We start from the raw sequence: 27811 nt of genomic DNA on the forward strand, positions 1-27811 counted from the left end.
AAACTCCAAAAATCAATTATAACCTTCCTTTTGTGGTCATAAACCTTGTGTTAAAATTTCATAGATTTCTATTCACTTTTACTAAAGTTAGAGTGTGAATACTAAAAGTATTCGGACGACGACGACGACGACGACGACGTGATACCAATATATGACCAAAAAAATTTTAATTTTTGCGGTTGTATAAAAACAATAAACTTGTAGCAAAGATGTTATACCATATAGAGGTGTTTTTTGTCCATCTGATGAGTTAATCCTTTTTCAACTGATTTTTATAGTTGGTTCTTATGTTGTACTGTTATACCACTGTCCCAGGTTAAGGGGGGTTGGGATCCCACTAAAATGTTTAACTCGCCACATTCATGACATTATGTATGGATGTGCCTCTCCCAAGACAGGAGTCTGTAATTCAGTGGTTGTCATTTGTTTATGTGTTAAATATTTGTTTTTCGTTCATTTTTTTATAATGATCGAATGAATGAATGAATCTTTATTTCCTCCATGATTTTGCATACAAAAAGAAATAAGTAATTATTTACACAATAAACAAAATATCATACATTTTGAGATAAATACCCAATGGAAAAAAAACTTATTTTGATAAACACACAATATACATATTCTAGTATACACAACAAAAACACAATGTTTTTCAATCGAAGTCTATTCAAAATTCAAAATTAAACATTTCAGTGTCATTATGGTCTCTTGTGGAAAGTTGTCTCATTAGCAATTATACCACATCTTCTTTTTTATATAAAAAGTAAAATATTTCTGTGAACTTGAAACCAAATGATATAATACTTCATAAATGGTGCTTTATGTATAAAATATGTCATAAAACAGTGTAAATTAAAAACAAATACAGATGAGAATAATTTAACTTGTCTTCGAATGATCCAACAATTTTCTCGTATTGTGAACGTTGAACATCGTGTTCGTAAACAAAGGTAACCAGGTGCTCCGCAGGGCACAGCTTTATACTCCAGAAGTATAAACCTGGACAGTTGGGGCAAGTATGGACACAACATTCAAGATCGATATAGCTCTGAATTTAGATTGCGTTAAATTTTTTTACATAGTATGAGTTTCTGACACAAAACAAATGTCAAGATCTAACAAATTTATTTCTTTTTACTTTTCAAAAATTTGGAATTTGAGAAATTTGAAGAAAAAATTTGAAAACACCTACCCTACCCCTTTTTTGGCAATTAGTCCAAAACCTGACATTTCTTTATACATAATATACAAGTAGTGTAAGGGAGGTAAATCTGAACATACCTAACATTGTATGTTAAATGTTTTAGAATTACCTCCCTTACACTGCTTTTCAATTGTCTTAATTGTCCATTGACCAGAAATACCTAGTTTTTGCACTTTTTTGCCCCTAATTCTGAAACATTTTGAGCCATAACCAACTCCTCCAAAGTCAATACTAACCATCCCTTCATGGTATCGAAACTTGTGGTTTAATTTCAGAGAGATTCATACACTGAAAGTTATTGTTTGAAAACTACAAAAATGATTATTTTGGGCCCCCTATTTGGCCCCTTATTCCTAAACTATTTGGACCATAACCCCCAAAATCAATCCCAACCTTCCTTTAGTGGTATTGAACCTTTTTTTATATTTTATAGAAAAATTTATGGAGATCCATAGACTTAAACACAAGTAATTGTCTGTAGAAAGTAGAGAAATGCTTTTTTTAGCCCTTTTTTGGCCCCTTATTCCTACATATTCAGAAAAATTAACCCCAAACTGAATCCAAGACTTCCCTGTGTTATATGGAGACTTGGGCTACAATGTCAGAAAGATCACAGTTATACACACGTTATTGTCTTAAAACTAGAAAAATGCTTGTTTTGGTCCCTTTTTGGCCCTTAATTCCTAGACTGTTTCCCAATCACCCCTTAAAATAAATCTCAACCTTCAACTTATGGTATTAAACATTGTGGTACAATTTCAGAACAATTGAAATACTAATACATAACTTTTTGTCCTGAAACGAGGTAAATGCTGTTTTTGGCCCCTTTTGGTCCCTTATTCCTAAACCTTTTGGACCATAACCCCCAAAATCAATCCCAAGCTTCCTTTTGTGGTTATAAACATTGTGTTAAAATTTTATTGATTTTTTTTTGACTTATTCAAAAGTTATTATCCGGAAGTTCGATTTGAAGAAATTTAGTTTCTGAAATCTGAAATGAGAAAATTGTACCCCCCCTCCCCCCTCAATTTTTGTTCCACCTACCCCTTTCCCTTCTACTATGTATAAATGACGATTCAATGTATTAAAATAAATGTCTCTATGTTTGTTTGAATATATAGTTTTAAAATAAATATTTGTTCGAATAATTCACTAGTCTAATGCTCTCATAATGTATCCATATTGACGAATCAACCACGTGTGTCGTCCTCGTGTATGGGGTCTATATGTATTATCAACGGGAGTCACATTTTCAAAAATAATTAAAATGTCTTTTAAAAACAGCAAATATTCTCATAAAATTGTTAAAAGTCTCCTATTAATCTGTTTAGGGTCACTCCACCATGTAACGATATCGCCTCGTCTTATTAAGATTAGTGTTGGGGTTGCAACTAGCTCATGAACAAAAACACATCTTACGTTAACGACATTTTAATAAGAGAGAGTAAAACAAAAAGGCGTTTCCGGACATCACTTGTACAGTTCCGTAAAACATATAAACTGAATTACACATATACATATAATATATATCTAAATATATAACACCCTTATTTAAAAAATAATCACAATTCAAATTTCTTTCCTGTAAAAGTGATGTTTTCGTAATGTACTTTGGACGACCTTTCGATTCATATACGACAAGCATACCTTCTGAAACTTTTCACTTTTAACACTACAAGACCCCATCCACTTAAATTTAAGAGATTGGAAATATGATATCTGTAATGTAGACTTGATGATCTTTCATTTGATATGCCACAACACCATGTTCTAGAAAGTTTGACAATTGCACTAAATAACCCCATCCAACTCAATGTTTGGAGGACAGGAATTTTATATTTGAAATGTAAACGATAAGACCTTTCATGTGATATACACCAACCTTATCTTAAATGACCCCACCCAAAAAATTGGGACAATTCCTAAATTCAACAAGGTCACAATGAATCATCAAATATATGATCAATACAAAACTTGAGAACCGGAAGTCGTAGAGACATGGGACTACCACCATTTAACTCAGCACCACTTGACCTTTCAAATATCAGAAGGTCAATGTCATAGTTCACTTTAAAGGTCAAGGTCAAATTTCATCATGACCTGACATAGACCTCAAATTGAAGGTCTTAAACTTCTGATCATTTTTGCAGTTTATAGTAGGTTGATATCTGTTACCACTAAAAAGACATACACACAATTCTATACTTTTAAGAATCATCCTGTAGTATGTATTTGAAAAGACGGTCGAACATTTTTGGGCTTGTTGTATCGAGGGTCTAAATCAATTGTTTTCCCTAATATAGGATGTTTCTATATTTTTTCTACAAATGAACTTTATCTTATACTTAATAGAACTAAAGGCTTTCAAGAGCCTGTATCTCTCACCTGACTCTACTTGGGTTTTGGAAATCATATAAAAAATAGATAAAATTTGGCTACAAATTAACAACACTTGGCCTGCACCTGATTAGGAAAGGAGCATTCATGCTATGTTTGGTTTCATTCAATTCAGTGGTTCTCTAGAAGAAGACTTTTGTATGCATTTCCTATAGGGTCCTATGTAAAACTAAGCCCCTCGCTGGCAGCAATCTTGGATGATGGATTGGCTACAAAGTAACAACACTTGGTCAGCATCTCATCAGGAACATTCATGGTATGTTTAGTTCCATCCCATTCAATGGTTCTCTAAAAGAAGACATTTGTATGTATTTCCAATAGCTAGGGTCCTATGTTAAACCATGTCCCCCACTGGCGGCCATCTTTAATGATGGATTGGCTACAAAGTAACAACACTTGGTCAGCACCTTATAAGGAATATTCATACTATGTTTGGTTTCATTCCATTCAGTGGTTCTCTAAAAGAAGTCATTTGTATGCATTTCCCATAGGGTCCTATGTTAAACTAAGTCCCCCGCTGGCAGCCATTTCGGATGATGGATTGGCTACAAAGTAACAACACCTCATAAGAAACATTCATACTATATTTAGTTTCCTTCCATTCAGTGGTTTTCAAAAAGAAGTCATTTGTATGCATTTCCCTAAGGGTCCTATGTTAAACTAAGTCCCTCGTTGGCGGCCATCTTGGATGATGGATCAGCTACAAAGTAACAACACTTGGTCAGCATCTCAAGCATTTGTCATAAGGAACATTCATGCCATGTTTGGTTTCATTCCATTCAGTGGTTCTCTAGAAGAAGTTCAAAAAGTAAAAAGTTTACGCCGACCCCAGCCAACGATGGACGACGGACTCCAAATGATGAGAAAAGCTCACTTGGCCCTTCAGGCCAGCTGAGCTAAAAATAAAATTAAAACATGAGGTCACCGTTCATTTACGCTCAAAATCTGCCTTCGAAAGTATAAACTTTTGTAAATGTTCTTTTTTTTCTGTTGAACTAATAGGACAACAAGAATGTGTCCAAAGAACACGGATGCCCCACTTGCATTATCATTTTCTATGTTCAATGGATCGTGAAATTGGGTAAAAAATCTAATTTGGCCTAAAAAGTAAATAGATCAACCAATAGGGAACATGTGTACTAAGTTTCAAGTTGCTTGGACTTTAACTTCTTCAAAAACTACCTTGACCAAAAAGTTAAACCTGAAACTCACACTTTTAATTTCTATGTTCAGTGGACCATGAAAATGGGGTCAAAAGTCTAATTTGATTTAAAAATAAGAAAGATCATATCATAAGGAACATGTGTACTAAGTTTCAAGTTGATTGGACTTCAGCTTCATCAAAAACTACCTTGACCAAAAACTTGTGAAATCATAATGGTTCTCTAGATATGGAGCGGACACAAAGTTATTACAAAGTGTTACGGACGGACGGACAGACTGAACACTATAGGGCGACCCTAAAATTATTTAAATTACTATGAAATTACTATGAACTCATTATGTGTGACTTTGAGGATTTTGTTCACTGACACATTTATTAGCAAAATTGAAATATAGGGCAGAAAGTTACACCAGGATGGTTTAATTGTCAGGTCAAAGAATTTGCAAAAAGATATGAGGTTGGATGTTTGCTCAGGTGTTAACACACATTTCCCTATTACATAACAGATTACCAAAGAAAAGATACAGTATAAACAACAAACAATTAAAATAAGATTAGAACAGCATCACATCAAACAGAAATAAATTTACCCGAAAAATATTTACAAAGAATCAGAACACAATGCAAACATGGAACAAATGACAATTAAACATATTCAGGATCATTTCTGAGAATTTTGTATAAATTTTTGAATTTTTGCAGTTGTATAAAATTAGCAGTCAAATGTACAATACAAGTGCAAGAGCTATAATCAATAATTTAGTAGCTATAATCTGTCCAGTTTCTTTATGAGAGAAATAGTTCAAAAAAATTCAAATCTTTTTAAAAAATTCAGACAAAATACAAAAGACATATACATGTTATAAAACTAGATGTGTCGGATCGACATTATTAAAAGCTTGAGGTCATTTCTAGAAGTGGAAATGTAAGAGTGAAGTTCAGTATTTTTGTGGTTTTACTTTCCAGATAACTGCTATTTTTAAGAAATTTTCAAAGTCTATAAAGTCTGTAATTTCAGCAAAAATCGGTGGAGCAGAACCAAACATACCGGTAAAATCGATGAGTTACTCACATACTTAAAATTAGCTCAATATGTGACAGTATTTAGAAGAAAAAAAGGTCTGTATTATTAAATTATATGTTGTTTGATGCAGAATGACAAAATGACAAATAAGGATTATAGTAGTATCAGGTGTTCACAACCACTTTGTGGAGAGGCACAAAAAATCAACAATAACAACCCAATTCGAAGTGTAAGGCTACATTATACAAGTCTATGTGTCATGCTTTAAACACTTACCTTATCACAAGGCAATAGTTTCCTCCATGGTGTTAGATTTTCTGTACATACTATCTCTTTGGGTAAAGCTGAATATCTCAGATACATTGATTTCATATGATAACTTTTAGTGGCCACACCTTGGGGTCTAAAGGACCAGTGGGGACTCACAGTAGATTTCAAATCCATAAAATTCAGAGATGAGCAAAACAGACCACCGAGAGCATTTACAAGATCTGACCACTGTTTGTCTATGCTGAAAGATTGAGAAAAAATGTTTCACATGGTAATTTGACTTATTTGAGAAACTTAGTCTTTAATTCATAATTCTTAATCATGAATGTACATAAAAGTTGGTTTTGTGCCAATCAAGGGGGTATAAATCTTTCTTTTTTTTTAATATAGGATTTCGCTATTTTTTCTATAAATAAAGTACAAACTACTTATTGGAGTATTATTACTATGTTAAGGAGTTAGAATAGCTAGAATTTTGGAAATGACATGTCTATAGTAGGGGGTTCAATATACCACAGGGGGGGGGGGGGGGGGGTCAAAATACCATGGCTAAGTAAAATTTTCAAAACATCTTTTCAAGCAAGTAAAATACATACAAACTACTTATTTGAGGAGTATGATAACTATGTAAAGGAGTTACAGTAGAAAATTTTACTTTGCCATGGCTTTTTTACCGCCCAACCATAGTATTTTGAACCCCCTACTATAGACCTTTAATTTCAAAAATTCTAGCTACTTAACTCCTTTACATAGTTATCATACTCCAATAAGTAGTTTGTATGTATCTAACATGCTGGAAAAGACGTCTTGAAAATTTTAAAGCCATGGTAATTTGACCCCGCTGCAGTATATTGAACCCCCTACTCATTTCCAAAATTCTAGCTATTCTAACTCCTTAACCTAATAATAATATTCCAATAAGTAGTTTGTATGTAATTAACATGATGGAAAAGATATTTTGAAAATTTTACTAAGCCATGGTATTTTGACCTCCCTGCTGTATATAACCCCTATTAAAAACCTCCCAATTAAAAACTAGAGGCTCTAAAGAGCCTGTGTCGCTCACCTTGGTCTATGTGAATATTAAACAAAGGACGCCGATGGATTCATGACAAAATTTTGTTTTGGTGATGGTGATGTGTTTGTACATCTTACTTTACTGAACATTCTTGCTGCTTACAAATTATCTCTATCTATAATGAACTTGGCCCAGTAGTTTCAGAGGAGAAGATTATTGTAAAAGATTACTAAGATTTACGAAAAATGGTTAAAAATTGACTATAAAGGGCAATAACTCCTAAAGGGGTCAACTGACCATTTCGGTCATGTTGACTTATTTGTAGATCTTACTTTGCTGAACATTATTGCTGTTTACAGTTTATCTCTATCTATAATAATATTCAAGATAATAACCCGAAACAGTAAAATTTCCATAAAATTACCAATTCAGGGGCAGCAACCCAACAACGGGTTGTCCGATATATCTGAAAATTTAAGGACACATAGATTTTGACCTGATAAACAATTTAACCCCAGTCAGATTTGCTCTAAATGCTTTGGTTTTTGAGTTATAAGCCAAATACTGCATTTTACCCCTATGTTATATTTTTAGCCATGGCGGCCATCTTGGTTGGTTGACTGGGTCACTGGACACATTTTTTAAACTAGATACCCCAATGATGATTGTGGCCAAGTTTGGATTAATTTGGCCCAGTAGTTTCAGAGGAGAAGATTTTTGTAAAAGATTACTAAGATTTACGAAAAATGGTTAAAAATTGACTATAAAGGGCAATAACTCCTAAAGGGGTCAACTGACCATTTTGGTCATGTTGACTTATTTGTAAATCTTACTTTGCTGAACATTATTGATGTTTACAGTTTATCTCTATCTATAATAATATTCAAGATAATAACCAAAAACAGCAAAAATTCCCTAAAATTACCAATTCAGGGGCAGCAACCCAACAACAGGTTGTCGGATTCATCTGAAAATTTCAGGGCAGATAGATCTTGACCTGATAAACAATTTTACCGCGTCAGATTTGCTCTAAATGCTTTGGTTTTTGAGTTAGAAGCCGAAAACTGCATTTTACCCCTATGTTCTATTTTTAGCCATGGCGGCCATCTTGGTAGGTTGGTCGGGTCACGCCACACATTTTTTAAACTAGATACCCCAATGATGATTGTGGCCAAGTTTGGTTTAATTTGGCCCTGTAGTTTCAGAGGAGAAGATTTTTGTAAAAGTTGACGATGACGGACGACGGACGATGGACGCCAAGTGATGAGAAAAGCTCACTTGGCCCTTCGGGCCAGGTGAGCTAAAAATGATAGCCAACAAATTGTAAATTAGATTGTCTGCAAATGCCCAACTCGCACTATCATTTTCCATGGGTAGTGGACCGTAAAATTGGGGTCAAAACTTTAATTAGTACCATCCCAAGAGAAAACGAAAACGGGATCCATCGGGATCCCAATGCAATCCCGGTGAAATTGTCAGGATAAGCCGGGATAAGCATCTGGAGGCGGTATCCCATTCGGGATAAATATTTGAAACTGGGATCTCATTCGGGATAACTGTCTGAAGCCGGGATTCCAGTCAAGATGAAACAGGATAAATATCGGACACTGGGATCCCAATCGGGGTAACTGTCTGAAGCTGGGATCCCAATCGGAACTGTATAAAGCCGGGATCCCAATCGGGATGAATGTCTGAAGCTGGGATCCCAGTCTAGTTAAAATGGGAAATTGTATGAACCATAATTATGTTGTTGAAAATATGTAAGTGTTTGGTTTCTGTGGTCGGGTTGTTGTCTCTTTGACACATTCCCCATTTTTAATTTTATTTTTATATGTCTCTGATAACATCAAGTACAGGTTATTGGTGTTAATTAACAATGTGTATGACACCAAAGCTGTCAGGTGAAGCTAATCACATTTAAGTGTCACTTAATATTCAGTTTGACAGATATTTATATGTCAGAAAAATGCCGAGATTTTCGCGATAAAAATGGCAGGGCATCGGAGAAATGTCAACGAGTGTTTTGCCAGCCAAGCTTGGGCGTTTCTGATGTTCCCCAAGTTCCCATAAGTGCGTTTCTATTAGTTGTCGTCCGGCATCAATGATAAGATAATGATCGACATCGTAAAACTTTGATTTCTCAACTTATGTAAACTGTAAAAAAAATCATAACCTGTCACATGCTTTGTTTTCAACTGTACTGACCAGTTCGACCCTAGAAAATACTGTCCTAAATAATGCGGCCACTAGTCTATCTTATCCGCATGCACCATGTGCCGATTAATAAAGTATAATTTTCTTATATTTAGTAAAAACTGGCCAGTAATTAATACTTTGTATGCGATACCTTTCATTTATTTATAATACCGTTACGGAGACAGATCAACTTCTGGCCGATATAATTTGGGGCGAGATTCAACGTTAGTGTACTGGTAAAAACGTCATCAAAATCTGATTACGCTGAACAAGATGATGCAGATGTTTTCAGATAAGTGCATTAATAATTTAATTTAACATCTGTATATGTGCATATAATGATTATAAAAATAATTTATTGAGGATCTATGATTTTTTTATGGTTTTTGTTTGAGCAAATCCAAGATGAGAAAGTCTGAAACTGAAAGCAAGAACTGAATATATCACAGGCACTTGTTTCTGTCAATGTGGGGTTTACTATCCATACCAGTACAAAAAAAACACGTACTGGTATGGTCCTATGGATAGTAAACCCCACATTGACAGAAACAAGTGCCTGTGGAATATATATATATTTTTAACATATACAATGAATAAACTTGTTGTCACATAACAGGCATAACTAGTAGGTATGTAAAAATTTAATTCAGTTGTGTATATGTTTATTTGGTGAAAATAAAAAGTCGCTAGTTATTTATCTTCAGGGGATAAAAAAGGGGGAGGGTAATTAATTTGCCAAAAAAATTAAAATAGCCTTCCAAGACTTCATAATTATTTGCTACTGTATAAACATGCAATAATATTTCTATTAAATTTGTTGCTTCAAAACGTATTGAACAAATGATTCTTTGTGGATTTTTTTGATACTTTTAGGGGATTTAATGATATTTTTAAATGGAGCTGCCAACGGAACAGATTGCATGCAGATATTCCAGTTACCATGATTTACTCAGCAATACTAGTTGGAAGTACAGAGACAGCAAATTAATTAACAGAAGGGAGAACATGACATGTATCCTTTTGCATAAATAACCCAGGAATCCCAGTGGCCGTGCATTTGAATTGGTGCATGTATATCCTGCTGGGATTTATTTTTGAGATCCCTCTTTTTTTTCCGGGAATCCCAGTATATTTCCACTGGAATTTACATCGGGAAACCCGCTTCTTTTACGGGAATCCCGAAATTTTATCCCAGTACATTTACATCGGGATCCCGCTTCTTTTGCGGGAATCCCGAAATTTTATCCCAGTGGGATCCCAATTGAAATCCCACAATATCCCAGTGGGATCCCAGTACATTTCAACCGGGATTTGCATCGGAATTCCCGGTGGAATTAGGTGGGATCCCACTTGGAATCCCATCAAAATTCCAGCCAGTATTCCAGTGGAATTCCAGATTTATTTTCTCTTGGGCGCAGTAATCAAAATTAGAAAGATCATATCATAGGGAACATGTGTACTAAGTTTCAAGCTGATGTGACTTCAACTTCATCAAAAACTACCATAACCAAAAAATATAACCAAAACTTTAACCTGAACTTAGCACTATCATTTTCTATGTTCAGTGCACAGTGAAATTGGGGTCAAAACTTAATTTGGCATAAAAAATTAGAAAGATCATATCATGGGGAACATGTGTACTAAGTTTCAAGTTGATTGGACTTCAACTTCATCAAAAACTACCTTGACCAAAAACTTTGACCTGAAGCTGGACAAACGGACAGACGGACGAACAAACGAACGAAAGGACCCACAGACCAGAAAACATAATGCCCCTCCACTATCGTAGGTGGTGCATAAAAACAGGGTGGTTCATTATACCGGAGGGGGGTTCAAAATACCATATGGGAACCAGATGCTCCGCAGGGCACAGCTTTATACGACCGCAGAGGTTGAACCCTGAACAGTTGGGGCAAGTATGGACACAACTTTCAAGCTGGATTCAGCTCTAAATTTGGACTGTGATTAAATAGTTGACACAGCATAGGTTTCTGACACAGAATGAATGTGGTCTAATGAACTTAAAATGTTTGTTTTGCCTTTGAGCAATTCACCATGCTGTTGAATATTAATCCTCTCAAAAAAATTGAAGAAATAGCAATAACAACTCATTTAAATACATCATAAAATATTAAAATGTAAAAAAAGTGCTTGTTATCACTGAATGGTAAAGATTGTTTTAATTTATCAGTTGGTAGTAAAAGTGAATATACATTGTATATTGTATAAAACAATGATTAAAGTTGATTCAACTACTATTCTGGACAAAGAAAGATAACTCCAATCAATTGAAAATTTCTTGCTATTGCACAATATTGTGCACTTAGATATTTCTTGCTATTGCGCAATACTGTGCAATTGAAAATATTTGCTATCGCAAAATACTGTGCAATTGAAGATTTCTTGTTATTGCTCAATACTGTGTAATTGAAAATTTCTTGCTATTGCACAATACTGTGCAATTGAAGATTTCTTGCTATTGCTGAATACTGTGCAATTGAAAATTTCTTGCTATTGCACAATACTTTATATAATAATTTTGGATCCTGATTTGGACCAACTTGAAAACTGGGCCCATAATAAAAAATCTAAGTACATGTTTAGATTCAGCATATCAAAGAAGCCTAAGAATTCAATTTTTGTTAAAATCAAGCTAAGTTTAATTATGGACCCTTTGGACCTTTATGTTGACCAATTTGAAAACGAGACCAAAAATTAAGAATCTACATACACAGTTAGAATCGGCATATTAAAGAAACCCAATTATTCAATTTTTGATGAAATCAAACAAAGTTTAATTTTGGACCCCGATTTGGACCAATTTGAAAACTGGGCCAATAATAAAAAATGTAAGTACATTTTTAGATTCAGCATATCAAAGAACCCCAAGGATTCAATTTTTGTCAAAATCAAACAACTTAGTTTAATTTTGGACCCTTTGGACCTTAATGTAGACCAATTTGTAAACGGGACCAAAAATTAAGAATCTACATACACAGTTAGATTCAGCATATCAAAGAACCCCAATTATTCAATTTTTGATGAAATCAAACAAAGTTCAATTTTGGACCCTTTGGGCCCCTTATTCCTAAACTGTTGGGACCAAACCTCCAAAAATCAATCTCAACCTTCCTTTTATGGTCATAAACCTTGTGTTTAAATTTCATAGATTTCTATTTACTTATACTAAGTTATGGTGCAAAAACCAAAAAAAAAGGCTTATTTGGGCCCCTTTTTGGCCCCTAATTCCTAAACTGTTCGGACCTCAACTCCCAAAATCAATCCCAACCTTCCTTTTGTGGTCATAAACCTTGTGTTTAAATTTCATTGATTTCTATTTACTAATACTAAAGTTCTTGTGCGAAAACCAAGAATAATGCTTATTTGGGCACTTTTTTGGCCCCTAATTCCTAAATGGTTGGAGCCAAAACTCCTAAAATCAATCCCAACCTTTCTTTTGTGGTCATAAACCTTGTGTCAAAATTTCATAAATTTCCATTTACTTAAACTAAAGTTATAGTGCGAAAACCAAGAAAATGCTTATTTGGGCCCTTTTTGGCCCATTATTCCTAAAATGTTAGGATCAAAACTCCCAAAACCAATCCCAACCTTCCTTTTGTGGTCATAAACCTTGTGTTAAAATTTCATAGATTTCTATTTACTTTTACTAAAGTTAGAGTGCGAAAACTAAAAGTATACGGAGGACGACGACGACGCAGGACAACGCCGGACGACGACGCCAACGTGATAGCAATATATGACGAAAATAATTAAAATTTTTGCGGTCGTATGAAAATTACCCCAGGGTCAAAATACCATGCTGTATAATGACCCCCAGGTCATTTACCCCATGGTATTTTGACCCATGCTTAACTTTTTTGGGGGTTCAAAATACCATATGACACTGGCAGTCAGCAGTCCTAGGTTCCTGTATTGCTTTTTTAAAGAAAGCAACTTTTTTTACAATCCCACCAAAATTCTAAAGTTATAGATGAAAATCATGCCTTTAATAACAAAGGCCGTCCCTACATAGGATACAACGTGCATTTACAAAATGTCTATATGTGCAAATGTTGATAATTTTTTTTTGGACAATCTTTTTTTTAATGAACCCTGCTCTTCCAAGTATAAAGACACACAGGGCAAAGTTCCTCATGATTTTCAAACTTTCAACATCGATTTCAAACCAATGCTTTGAATCTCTAATTGCAAGTGATCATGTCAACGTATTGAAGTTGGCAATTATACATGTAATTGTTACAATATGTATAGTCTACAAGGCAATGGATATCATTCAATACTTTAATAATATCAACCAGTTGCTCCGCAGGGCGCAGCTTTATACGACCGCAGAGGTCGAACTCTGACGATTGGGGCAAGTATGGACACAACATTCAAGCTTGATACAGCTCTGAATTTGGATTGTGATCAAATTCTTGACATAATATGAGTTTCTGACACAAAACAAATGTCAAGATCTTACAAATCTATTATGCAATATTGTGCAATTAAAGATTTCTTCTTCAAACTTTTCAAAAATTTGTAAATTGACAAACTTGGGGAAAAAAATGAAAACTTCAACCACCCCCCTTTTTTGATGCAATAAGTCCAAAACTTAACATTTCTTTATACATTATTTACAAGTAGTGTAAGGGAGGTAAATCCAAACATACTTAACATTTTATGTTAACTGTTTTTTAATTACTTCACTTACATTGCTTTTAAAGTGTCTAAATTGTTCATTGACAAGAAAACCTTGTTTACCCCCTTTTTTTGCCCAAAATTCCAAAACATTTTGAGCAATAACCCCCTCCCCCCACCCCAAAGTCATTACTAACCATCTCTTAATGATATGGAAACTTGTGGTATAATTTCAGAGAGATTCATCGACTTAAGGGAATACGATACAGTAGCAGGGGCAGATAATCACATTTTCAAACCTGTTCGTGTTGTTTTCGCGACGTTGGTAACCAGAACGTTGTATTTTCGCGATGTTTCTAATAAGAAAGTTAACATTTTGCGACTTCGCTTTAAAAGAAGTCATATTTCGCGGAATATTCACTGACGTCATTAATTTCGGTTGCGCGAATTTCAACTAGAGGCTCTCAAGAGCCTGTATCGCTCACCTGATTCTACTTGGGTTTTTGAAATCATATAAAAAATATAAAATTTGGCTAAAAGTGACAACACAACCTCATTTATAAGGAAAGGAACATGTTTAATTTCATTCAAAAGTCCCCCACTGGCGGCCATCTTGGATGACGGATCGGCTACAAAGTAACAACACTTGGTCAGCAACTCATAAGGAACATTCATGCCATGTTTGGTTTTATTCCATTCAGTGGTTCTCTAAAAGAAGTCATTTGTATGCATTTCCCATAGGGTCCCATGTTAAACTAAGTCCCCTGCTGGCGGCCATCTTGGATGATGGATCGGCTACAAAGTAACAACACTTGGTCAGCACCTCATAAGGAACATTCATGCAATGTTTGGTTTTATTCCATTCAGTGGTTCTCTAAAAGAAGTCATTTGTATGCATTTCCCATAGGGTCCTATGTTAAACTAAGTCCCCCGCTGGCGGCAATCTTGGATAATGGATCGGCTACAAAGTAACAACACTTGGTCAGCACCACATTAGGAACATTCATGTCATGTTTGATTTCATTCCATTCAGTGGTTCTCTAAAAGAAGTCATTTGTATGCATTTCCCATAGGGTCCTATGTTAAACTAAGTCCCACGCTGGAGGCCTTCTTGGATGATGGATCAGCTACAAAGTAACAACCCTTGGTCAGCACCACATAAGGAACATTCATGCCATGTTTGGTTTCAGTCCATTCAGTGGTTCACTAGAAGAAGTCATTTGTATGCATTTCCAATAGGGTCCTATGTTAAACTAAGTCCCCCGCTGGCGGCCTTCTTGGATAATGGATCAGCTACAAAGTAACAACACTTGGTCAGCACTCCATAAGGAACATTCATGCTATGTTTGGTTTCATTCTATTTAGTGGTTCTCTAGAAGAAGTCATTTGTATGCATTTCCGATAGGGTCCTATGTTAAACTAAGTCCCCCGCTGGCGGCCATCTTGGATGATGGATCGGCTACAAAGTAACAACACTTGGTCAGCATTCCATAAGGAACATTCATGCTATGTTTGGTTTTATTCCATTCAGTGGTTCTCTAAAAGAAGTCATTTGTATGCATTTCCCATAGGGTCCTATGTTAAACTAAGTCCCCGGCTGGCGGCCATCTTGGATGATGGATCAGCAACAAAGTAACAACACTTGGTCAGCACCTCATAAGGAACATTCATGCCATGTTTGGTTTCATTCCATTCAGTGGTTCTCTAAAAGAAGTCATTTGTATGCATTTCCCATAGGGTCCTATGTTAAACTAAGTCCCCCGCTGGCGGCCATCTTGGATGATGGATCGGCTACAAAGTAACAACACTTGGTCAGCACCCCATAAGGAACATTCATGCTATGTTTGGTTTTATTCCATTCACTGGTTCTCTAAAAGAAGTCATTTGTATGCATTTCCCATAGGGTCCTATGTTAAACTAAGTCCCCTGCTGGCGGCCATCTTTGATGATGGATCGGCTACAAAGTAACAACACTTGGTCAGCACCACATAAGGAACATTCATGCCATGTTTGGTTTCATTCCATTCAATGGTTCACTAGAAGAAGTCATTTGTATGCATTTCCAATAGGGTCCTATGTTAAACTATGTCCCCGCTGGTGGCCATCTTGGATAATGGATCAGCTACAAAGTAACAACACTTGGTCAGCACTCCATATGGAACATTCATGCTATGTTTGGTTTCATTCCATTTAGTGGTTCTCTAGAAGAAGTCATTTGTATGCATTTCCGATAGGGTCCTATGTTAAACTAAGTCCCCCGCTGGCGGCCATCTTGGATGATGGATCGGCTACAAAGTAACAACACTTGGTCAGCACCCTATAAGGATAATTCATGCTATGTTTGGTTTTATTCCATTCAGTGGTTCTCTAAAAGAAGTCATTTGTATGCATTTCCCATAGGGTCCTATGTTAAACTAAGTCCCCGGCTGGCGGCCATCTTTGATGATGGATCGGCAACAAAGTAACAACTCTTGGTCAGCACCTCATAAGGAACATTCATGCCATGTTTGGTTTCATTCCATTCAGTGGTTCTCTAAAAGAAGTCATTTGTATGCATTTCCCATAGGGTCCTATGTTAAACTAAGTCCCCGGCTGGCGGCCATCTTGGATAATGGATCAGCTACAAAGTAACAACATTTGGTCAGCACTCCATATGGAACATTCATGCTATGTTTGGTTTCATTCCATTTAGTGGTTCTCTAGAAGAAGTCATTTGTATGCATTTCCGATAGGGTCCTATGTTAAACTAAGTCCCCCGCTGGCGGCCATCTTGGATGATGGATCGGCTACAAAGTAACAACACTTGGTCAGCACCCTATAAGGATAATTCATGCTATGTTTGGTTTTATTCCATTCAGTGGTTCTCTAAAAGAAGTCATTTGTATGCATTTCCCATAGGGTCCTATGTTAAACTAAGTCACCGGCTGGCGGCCATCTTTGATGATGGATCGGCAACAAAGTAACAACTCTTGGTCAGCACCTCATAAGGAACATTCATGCCATGTTTGGTTTCATTCCATTTAGTGGTTCTCTAGAAGAAGTCATTTGTATGCATTTCCAATAGGGTCCTATGTTAAACTAAGTCCCCCGCTGGCGGCCATCTTGGATGATGGATCGGCTACAAAGTAACAACACTTGGTCAGCACCCTATAAAGATAATTCATGCTATGTTTGGTTTTATTCCATTCAGTGGTTCTCTAAAAGAAGTCATTTGTATGCATTTCCCATAGGGTCCTATGTTAAACTAAGTCCCCGGCTGGCGGCCATCTTGGATGATGGATCGGCAACAAAGTAACAACTCTTGGTCAGCACCTCATAAGGAACATTCATGCCATGTTTGGTTTCATTCCATTCAATGGTTCTCTAAAAGAAGTCATTTGTATGCATTTCCCATAGCGTCCTATGTTAAACTAAGTCCCCCGCTGGCGGCCATCTTGGATGATGGATCGGCTACAAAGTAACAACACTTGGTCAGCACCTCATAAGGAACATTCATGCCATGTTTGGTTCCATTCCATTCAGTGGTTCTCTAGAAGAAGTTCAAAATGTAAATTGTTAACGACGACGACGCCGGACGACGCCGGACGACAACGACGACGGATGCCAAGTGGTGAGAAAAGCTCACTTGGCCCTTCGGGCCAGGTGAGCTAAAAAAGCACCTGCTATAAAAAGCGGCCAGACCGTTTCTAAAAGACGGAGAAATCCACTGAAAAGCAGTGAGATTAAAGGAAATACTTGAGATGTACAAAAATAAATCAAATACAATTTTGCATGACGAAATTGAAGAAATGGTGATAGACACAGAAGAGAGTATTTACAGTATAACATGGAAAGACGGAAGAAGAAATGTGGAGCTTTTTAGTCTGGCACTAAATAACTGCCAAAACTGCACGGCCCAGCGGAATCTGCTCAACATACAGAAAAAAAAATTGCAAGGAATTGGGGTCTATCTTACTATTCATTGCTTAAACTGTAACATGCTGAAAAACATTTTACCAATAACGCGCGCAATTCAGAACAAAACGACCTGCAACAGCTAGTTATGAGTATTGGTAGCTGCTTTTAAAACGTCCCACGGCAAATATTTAATTGCACATTTATGACATCCAAAGTTATTTTTATGAAACTTAAAGAAATTAGAAAAAATGTATGAACCCGTGATTAATGAAAAAAATTTAACAAAATCAATGGCGCGTAGGGTGGCCGAATCGGGTCTGGTGTTGAAATTCATACACAAAAGTCATTACTACGGCGTGTTGTGCAGCTTTGCAATATTTTTCATGACGAAAATAGTTATTTTCATTTATTGATAATGAATTCGAAGTAAATAATACCTGAATACTATCTTGAATTCAAAAACATCAGAATCAAAATAGTTAAGTTTGTGTCTTTTTTTTTCTTTTCTTGTTTAGCATTTGACAGCCTCCAAATTTTATGGAGAATTGTCATTGTAAGGCCAAATTTAACAGACTATCATTGAAATAACAAAACCGACTGCATGTGAGAGACTTTCATTGGTGGACAAGGTCGTATAACACCCCTATTCGTAAATAAAATAATAAATAAACAGAGTGTCTCATCCTGTTCTGGACTTGAAATTGGTACAGAAAAAAAAATTGCAGATTTTAATTGATATTTTAACCAGATGCTTTGCAGGGCGCAGCTATATACGACCACAGAGGTTGAACCCTGAACAGTTGGGGCAAGTATGGACACAACATTTAAGCTGGATTCAACTCTAAATTTGGATTGTGATTAAATAGTTGACACAGCATAGGTTTCTGACACAGAATGAATGTGGTCTAATGAATTTAAAATTTTTTTTTTGCCTTTGAGTAATTCACTATGCTGTTGAATATTAATCCTCTCAAAAAAATGTTTGAAGAAATTTTCTTTTTATTTATGAAATCTGAAATCTGAAATCTGAAAATTTAACCCCCCCCCCCCCCCTAATTATTTTTTCACATGCCCCTTTTCCTTTTTCCAAAACTGATCTCAATACAAATTCCTAATGGAGTTTGCAACAATAACTACTCATTTAAATACATCATAAAATATTAAAATGTAAAATAAAGTGCTTGTTATCACTGAATGGTAAAGATTGTTTTAATTTATCAGTTGGTAGTAAAAGTGAATATACATTTTATATTGTATAAAACAATGATTTAAGTTGATTCAACTACTATTCTGGACAAAGAAAGATAACTCCAATTGAAATATCAATTATATATATTGTATAAAACAATGATTTAAGTTGATTCAACTACTATTCTGGACAAAGAAAGATAACTCCAATTGAAATTGCAATTAGATATTTCTTGCTATTGCGCAATACTGTGCAATTGAAAATATTTGCTATCGCACAATACTGTGCAATTAAAGATTTCTTGCTATTGTGCAATACTGTGCAATTGAAAATTGCTTGCTATTGCACAATACTGTGCAATTGAAGATTTCTTGCTATTGCTGAATACTGTGCAATTGAAAATTTCTTGCTATTGCACAATACTTTATATAATAATTTTGGATCCTGATTTGAACCAACTTGAAAACTGGGCCCATAATCAAAAATCTAAGTATATGTTTAGATTCTGAGTGCGCATATCAAAGAATCCCAAGGATTCAATTTTTGTTAAAATCAAACTAAGTTTAATTTTGGACCCTTTGGACCTTAATGTAGACCAATTTGAAAACGGGACCAAAAATTAAGAATCTACATACACAGTTAGAATCGGCATATCAAAGAACCCCAATTATTCAATTTTTGATGAAATCAAACAAAGTTCAATTTGGACCCTTTGGGCCCCTTTTTCCTAAACTATTGGGACCAAACCTCCAAAAATCAAACCAAACCTTCCTTTTATGGTCATAAACCTTGTGTTTAAATTTCATAGATTTCTATTTTCTAATACTAAAGTTATGGTGCGAAAACCAAGAATAATGCTTATTTGGGCCCCTTTTTGGCCCCTAATTCCTAAACTGTTGGGACCAAAACTCCCAAAACCAATCCCAACCTTCCTTTTGTGGTCATAAACCTTGTGTCAAAATTTCATAGATTTCAATTTACTTAAACTAAAGTTATAGTGCAAAAACCAAGAAAATGCTTATTTGGGCCCTTTTTGGCCCCTAATTCCTAAACTGTTGGGACCAAAACTCCCAAAATCAATCCCAACCTTCCTTTTGTGGTCATAAACCTTGTGTTAAAATTTCATATATTTCTATTCACGTTTACTAAAGTTAGAGGTCGAAAACTAAAAGTATTCGGACGACAACGACGCAAGACGACGACGCCAACGTGATAGCAATATACGACGAAAAATTAAAATTTTTTCAGTCGTATAAAAACATATAATATTGTATGTGTATGTAGAAAACCTGTCAATAAAAGTCCGTTAAAAAGATTTCAAAACAAAAGGCTCTCAAGAGTCTGAATCGCTCACCTGGTAAACAATGCCTTCGGTCATGTTTTTTGACGAAATAGAAAATAAAACACAAACTTTATTTTATACACCCTACTGATCTTTCAAATGAAGTTTGGTTGAATTTGGTAGAGTAGTTTTAGAGGAGAAGATTTTTTAAAGTTAGCAAATATGATGAACAAATTGTGAAAAATTGTCATTAAAGGACAATAACCCCTTAAGGGGTCAATTGACAATATTGGTCAAATTAACTAATTTGTAGATCTTACTTTGCTGATCATTTTTGCTGTTTACAGTTTATCTTTATCTATAATAATTTTCAAGATAATGACCAAAAACTGCAAAATTTCCTTAAAATTACCAATTAAGTGGCAGCAACCCAACAATAAGTTGTTTGATTCATCTGAAAATTTCAGGGCTGATAGATCTTGACCTAATGAACATTTTTACCCATATCAGATTTGCTTTAAATGCTTTAGTTTTTGAGATATAAGCCAAAAACTGCATTTTACACCTATGTTCTATTTTAAGTAACGGCGGCCATGTTTTTTGACGGATCAAAAATCAAAGCACAAACTTTGTGCAGGATAATCTAAGGAACAATCATGCTAAGTTTCATCTAAATCCATTCAATAGTTTCAGAGGAGAAGATGTTTGAACCAGGTGCTCTGCAGGGTGCAGCTTTATACGACCGCAGAGGTCGAACCCTGAACAGTTGGGGCAGGTATGGACAAAACATTTAAGGGTGATACAGCTCTGAATTTGGATTGTGATCAAATTTTTGTCATTATATCGGTTTTTTACACAAAACAAATGTCAAGATTTTACAAATCAATTAAAGATTTCTTCTTCAAACTTATTTAAATCTGAAATTAAATAGTTGACACAGCATAGGTTTCTGACACAGAATGAATGTGGTCTAATGAACTTAAACATTTTTTTGCCTTTGAGCAATTCACTATGCTGTTGAATATTAATCCTGTCAAAAAAATGTTTGAAGAAATGTTCTTTTTATTTATGAAATCTGAAATGAGAACAAGTATGGACACAACTTTTAAGCTAAAAATATTTTAGATAAGATAAGGAAAAAAAAACTTCATCAGCAACATTTTATATTGGTAAATTTCCAATGAAGTTACTTACATAAAGTTATTGGCAAATAAAAATAGAAAATGACATCATAGTCATGTCTGGCAAATGTCCAACATACATTATCTAAAAACATTTTAGATAAGATAAGGAAAAAAAGCTTCATCAGCAACATTTTATATTGGCAAATTTCCAATGAAGTTATTTACATAAAGTTATTGGCAAATAAAAATAGAAAATGACATCATAGTCATGTCTGGCAAATTTCCAACATATAATATCAACTTCTATTCTATACAAAGAAAGATAACTCCAATTGAAAATTAATTGCTATTGCACAATATTGTGCAATTAGATATTTCATGCTATTGTGCAATACTGTGCAATTGAAAATTTCTTGCTATTGCACAATACTTGATATGGAATCCTGATTTGGACCAACTTGAAAACTGGGCCCATAATCAAAAATCAAAGTACATGTTTAGATAAAGCATATCAAATAAGCCCAATAATTTAATTTTTGTTAAAATCAAACTTAGTTTAATTTTGGACCCTTTGGACCTTAATGTAGACCAATTTGAAAACGGGACCAAAAATTAGGAATCTACATACACAGTTAGATTTGGCATATCAAAGAACCCATTTATTCAATTTTTGATGAATCAAACAAAGTTTAATTTTGGACCCCCATTTGGACCAACTTGAAAACTAGGCCAATATTTAAAATCTAAGTGCATTTTTAAATTCAGCATATCAAAGAACCCCAAGGATTCAATTTTTGTCAAAATCAAACTAAGTTTAATTTTGGACCCTTTGGACCTTAATGTAGACCAATTTGAAAACGGGACCAAAAATTAAAAATCTACATACATAGTTAGAATCGGCATATCAAAGAACCCCAATTATTCAATTTTTGATGAAATCACACAAAGTTCAATTTTGGACCCTTTGGACCCCTTATTCCTAAACTGTTGGGACCAAAACTCCCAAAATCAAACACAACCTTCCTTTTATGGTCATAAACCTTGTGTTTAAATTTCATAGATTTCTATTAACTTATACAAAAATAATGCTTATTTGGGCCCCTTTTTGGCCCCTAATTCATAAACTGTTGTGACCTCAACTCCAAAAATCAATCCCAACCTTCCTTTTGTGGTCATAAACCTTGTGTTTAAATTTCATTGATTTCTATTTACTTATACTAAAGTTATTGTGCGAAAACCAAGAATAATGCTTATTTGGGCCCTTTTTTGGCCCTTAATTCCTAAACTGTTGGAACCAAAACTCCCAATATCCATCCCAACCGTCCTTTTGTGGTCATAAACCTTGTGTCAAAATTTCTATTTAATTAAACTAAAGTTATAGTGCGAAAACCAAGAAAATGCTTATTTGGGCCCTTTTTGGCCCCTAATTCCTAAAATGTTGGGACCAAAACTCCCAAATTCAATCCCAATCTTCCTTTTGTGGTCATAAACCTTGTGTTAAAGGAGTATGTTCGATAAGGTCCTAAAATGGCCCACTTTTTTAGCGTAAATTTCAAATTCGGATTTATTGACCAATATCACGATAAATTATAGCTAATACATTGACTAGATAGGATATAAGCCATTTTGTTTAAAATTTTACGTTTCTGCGTTTCATTATGACGTCACAAGTTGTACTCGTGTTGATTTTTCACGGAAAAATCAATGAAATTGGGTAAATTTCCAAAGATTATTTGACAGAAAACATAGAGTGCATACGTCGACAACAAAGATCTTTTAAAATAATGTTTGTGAAGACATTTAACATGTTTTATTTGAATATTAAGCTTGTCGACGCCTGCGCTCTATGTTTCCTGGTCCTTTATTTGGTTGAAATCCCGCTGATTTTGTCAAATTTCACCAAAAATCCCTTATCTTGACCGTTTTGGAATGTAAAAATCGTTGTGTTAGAATTAAACTTTGACAAAAACAGCTCTGTTTAACTTTTTCACATATGTCTTTAAGGCAACTTAAAACAATTATTGTCTTGTAACCATCAACTTTATAATTGGGGCCAAAGATGGCACTTACCGAACTTACTCCTTTCAATGATTTCTATTCACTTTTACTAAAGTTAGAGTGCGAAAACTCAAAGCATTCGGACGAGGACGACTACGCAAGACGACGACGACGCCAACGTGATAGCAATATACGACCAAAAAATAAAATTTTTTTTGGTCGTATAAAAATTGTTAACGACGACGGACACCAAGTGATGAGAAAAGCTTACTTTTCCTTTTAGGAAAGGTGAGCTAAAAACTGCAAATTTCTTAAAATTACAAATTCAGGGGCAGCAACCTAGCAACGTGTCGTCCGATCCATCTGAATATTTCAGGGCAGATAGATTTTGACCTGATAAACAATTCAACCACAGTCAGATTTGATCTTAATGCTTTGGTTTTTGACATTTTACCCCTATGTTCTACTTTTAGCCGTGGCAGCCATCTTGTTTGGATGGCCGGGTCACCAGACACATTTTTTAAACTAGATACCCAAAAGATGATTGTGGCCAAGTATGGATTAATTTGGCCCAGTAGTTTCAGAGGAGAAGATTTTTGTAAAAGAATACTAAGATTTACAAAAAATGGTTAAAAATTGACTATAAAGGGCAATAACTCCTAAAGGGGTCAACTGACCATTTTGGTTATGTTGACTTATTTGTAAATCTAACTTTGCTGAACATTATTGCTGTTTACAGTTTATCTCTATCTATAATACCATTCAAGATAATAACCAAAACAGCAAAATTTCCTTAAAATTACCACTTCAGGGGCAGCAACCCAACAATGGGTTGTCCAATTCATCTGAAAATTTCAGGACAGATAGATCTTGACCTGATAAACAATTTAACTCAATGTCAGATTTGCTCTAAATGCTTTGGTTTTTGAGTTATAAGCCAAAAACTGCATTTTACCCCTATGTTCTATTTTTAGCCATGGTGGCCATTTTGGTTGGTTGGCAAGGTCACCGAACACAATTTTCAAACTAGATGCCCAATGATGGTTGTGACTAAGCTAAGTTTAGTTCAATTGGCCCAGTAGTTTCAGAGGAGAAAATTTTTGTAAAAGATAACTAAGATTTATGAAAAATGGTTAAAAATTGACTATATAGGGCAATAACTCCTAAAGGGGTCAACTGACCATTTCAGTCATGCTGACTTATTTTTAGGTCTTACTTTGCTGAACATTTTTGCTGTTTACAGTTTATCTCTACCTATAATAATATTCATGATAATAACCAACCAGATGCTCCGCAGGGCGCAGCTTTATACGACCGCAGAGTTTGAACCCTGAACAGTTGGGGCAAGTATGGACACAACATTCAAGCTGGATTCAGCCCATCATTTGGATTGTGATTAAATAGTTGACACAGCATAGGTTTCGGACACAGAATGAATGTGGTCTAATGAACTTAAATTTTTTTTTTTTGCCTTTGAGCAATTCACTATGCTGTTGAATATTAATCCTCTCAAAAAAATGTTTGAAGAAATTTTCTTTTTATTTATGAAATCTGAAATGAGAAAAATTTAACCCCCCCCCCTTTTTTTTCACATCCCCCTTTCCCTTTTTCCAAAACTGATCTCAATTCAAATTTCTTATGGAGTTTGCAACAATAACTACTCATTTAAATACATCATAAAATATTAAAATGTAACAAAAGGTGCTTGTTATCACTGAATGGTAAAGATTGTTTTAATTTATCAGTTGGTAGTAAAAGTGAATATACATTGTATATTGTAAAAAACAATGATTTAAGTTGATTTAACTACTATTCTGGACAAAGAAAGATAACTTCAATCAATAGAAAATTTCTTGCTATTGCACAATATTGTGCAATTAGATATTTCTTGCTATTGCGCAATACTGTGCAATTGAAAATATTTGCTATTGCACAATACTGTGCAATTGAAGATTTCTTGCTATTGCACAATATTGAGCAATTGAAAATTTCTTGCTATTGCACAATACTGTGCAATTGAAGATTTCTTGCTATTGCTGAATACTGTGCAATTGAAAATTTCTTGCTATTGCACAATACTTTATATAATAATTTTGGATCCTGATTTGAACCAACTTGAAAACTGGGCCAATAATCAAAAATCTATGTACATTTTTAGATTCAGCATATCAAAGAACCCCAAGGATTCAATTTTTGTTAAAATCAAACTTAGTTTAATTTTGGACCCTTTGGACTTTAATGTAGACCAATTTGAAAACAGGACTAAAAATTAAGAATCTACATACACAGTTAGATTTGGCATATCAAAGAACCCCATTTATTCAATTTTTGATGAAATCAAACAAAGTTTAATTTTGGACCCCGATTTGGACCAACTTGAAAACTCGGCCAATAATCAAAAATCTAAGTACATTTTTAGATTCAGCATATCAAAGAACCCCAAGGATTCAATTTTTTGTTAAAATCAAACTAAGTTTAATTTTGGACCCTTTGGACCTTAATGTAGACCAATTTGAAAACGGGACCAAAAATAAAGAATCTACATACACAGTTAAAATCGGCATATCAAAGAACCCCAATTTTCAATTTTTTATGAAATCAAACAAAGTTCAATTTTGGACCCTTTGGGCCCCTTATTCCTAAACTGTTGGGACCAAAACTCCCAAAATCAAACCCAACCTTCCTTTAGTGGTCATGAACCTTGTGTCAAAATTTCATAGATTTCTATTTAATTAAACTAAAGTTATAGTGCGAAAACCAAGAAAATGCTTATTTGGGCCCTTTTTGGCCCCTAATTCCTAAAATGTTGGGACCAAAACTCCCAAAATCAATCCCAACCTTCCTTTTGTGGTCATAAACCTTGTGTTAAAATTTAATAGAATTCTATTCACTTTTACTTAAGTTAGAGTGCGAAAACTAAAAGAATTCGGACGACGACGATGCCGGACGACGCCGGACGACGACAACGCCAACGTGATAGCAATATACGATGAAAAATTTTAATTTTTGCGGTCGTATAAAAACAGCAAAATTTCCTTAAAATTTCCAATTCAGGGGCAGCAACCCAACAACGGGTTGTCCGATTCATCTGAAAATTTCAGGGCAGATAGATCTTGACCTGATAATCAATTTTACCCCATGTCAGATTTGCTCTATAAAATGTTTCAGTTTTTGAGTTATGAGCCAAAAACTGCATTTGACCCCCTATGTTCTATTTTTAGCAATGGCGACCATGTTTGTTGATAGATCAAAATTTCGGATACAATTTATAAACTAGATACCCTAAGGAACATTCAGTTAAAGTTTGGAAGTATTTGGCCTAGTAGTTTCAGAGGAGAAGATTTTTTAAATAGTTTACGACGACAGACTATGGACGATGACGGACGCCAAGTGATGGCATAAGCTCACTTTGGCCCTTCGGGCCACAAGAGCTAAAAATATATTGGTGTCATTTTTGGTTTGAATTTGAGCAAAATATTACCAATAGATGCAGAATTGTCACACATTACACTACTGGACGAAAAAACAACTGTCCATACCAGTAACAGTCGTTGTACGACTGTCTTAGTCTGTAAAAGACAAGTAATGACTGTCAAATCTGTCATATGTCGTTGCAACAGTTCATTTATGTCTGTCCCAACTTTTCTACGGGTTGTGAAAGTCAAAAAATGCTACCATCAGTCATTTCAGAACTGTTGCAGTGGTTTACGGTGTTGTCACAGTCAAAAATCTATTTATTACAGTCTTTCTAATAGTTGTGGCAGTTGCATAATGTCCGTCCCAACCTTTTAATAGTTGGGACAGTTAAAATTTGTTTGTGTCAACTTTTCAGACGTTGATGCAGTCAAAAAATGTTTGTCACAACGTTTTTAGAGTTGGGACAGTCGTTAAATGTTTGTTACAACTTTCTAAAGGTTGGCACAGTCATTAAATGTTTATTACAACTTATAAAAGGTTGACACAGTCGTTAAATGTTTAAAACAAACACTTCATAGGTTGATACAGTCGGTAAATGTTTTAATACAAATATTTTAGCGTAACGGTAGTCCATTAGTGTAAAAAAAAATCACGTCTCACCCGGCTCTCAAGATTTGATTTTGTTGTGAAATAGTCCATTAATTATACTATTATCGTCTATCGTGCGATTGTAAACTTGTTTTGCTGTTTATTCACTTATTTTGCGATCGTTGTTTGTCTTTTGTCGTTTTCCATTTATTGCCGTAGCATTGTCCGTTCATTTTTGACAGTCATATGTGCGTTTGACTTTAAACAATCCTTTTGATATCCTTACTTTTTATTTTATAATATCTGTTTTATAACATTTTCGTTCATAACTGGTTTTAAAAACCAGAAGCTTTCGTTTAAAATAGAGTTTTAATATTATTGCAGAAGAATGAGAAGATGAT

General features: G+C 34.8%; 1 protein-coding gene across 1 annotated transcript in view; it reads right to left on the reverse strand.

The window, feature by feature from the left end:
• Positions 1-27811, reverse strand: part of LOC139525463 (GPI transamidase component PIG-T-like) — a 128266-nt gene that overhangs the window by 69420 nt on the left and 31035 nt on the right. Inside the window, exon 3 of the mRNA XM_071320815.1 lies at positions 6067-6301. Coding sequence (XP_071176916.1) covers positions 6067-6301 — 235 coding nt within the window. The remainder of the gene's footprint in view (positions 1-6066; positions 6302-27811) is intronic.

The sequence above is a fragment of the Mytilus edulis genome, chromosome 5, assembly GCF_963676685.1.
Source record: "Mytilus edulis chromosome 5, xbMytEdul2.2, whole genome shotgun sequence".
NCBI classification, from domain to species: Eukaryota; Metazoa; Mollusca; class Bivalvia; order Mytilida; family Mytilidae; genus Mytilus; species Mytilus edulis.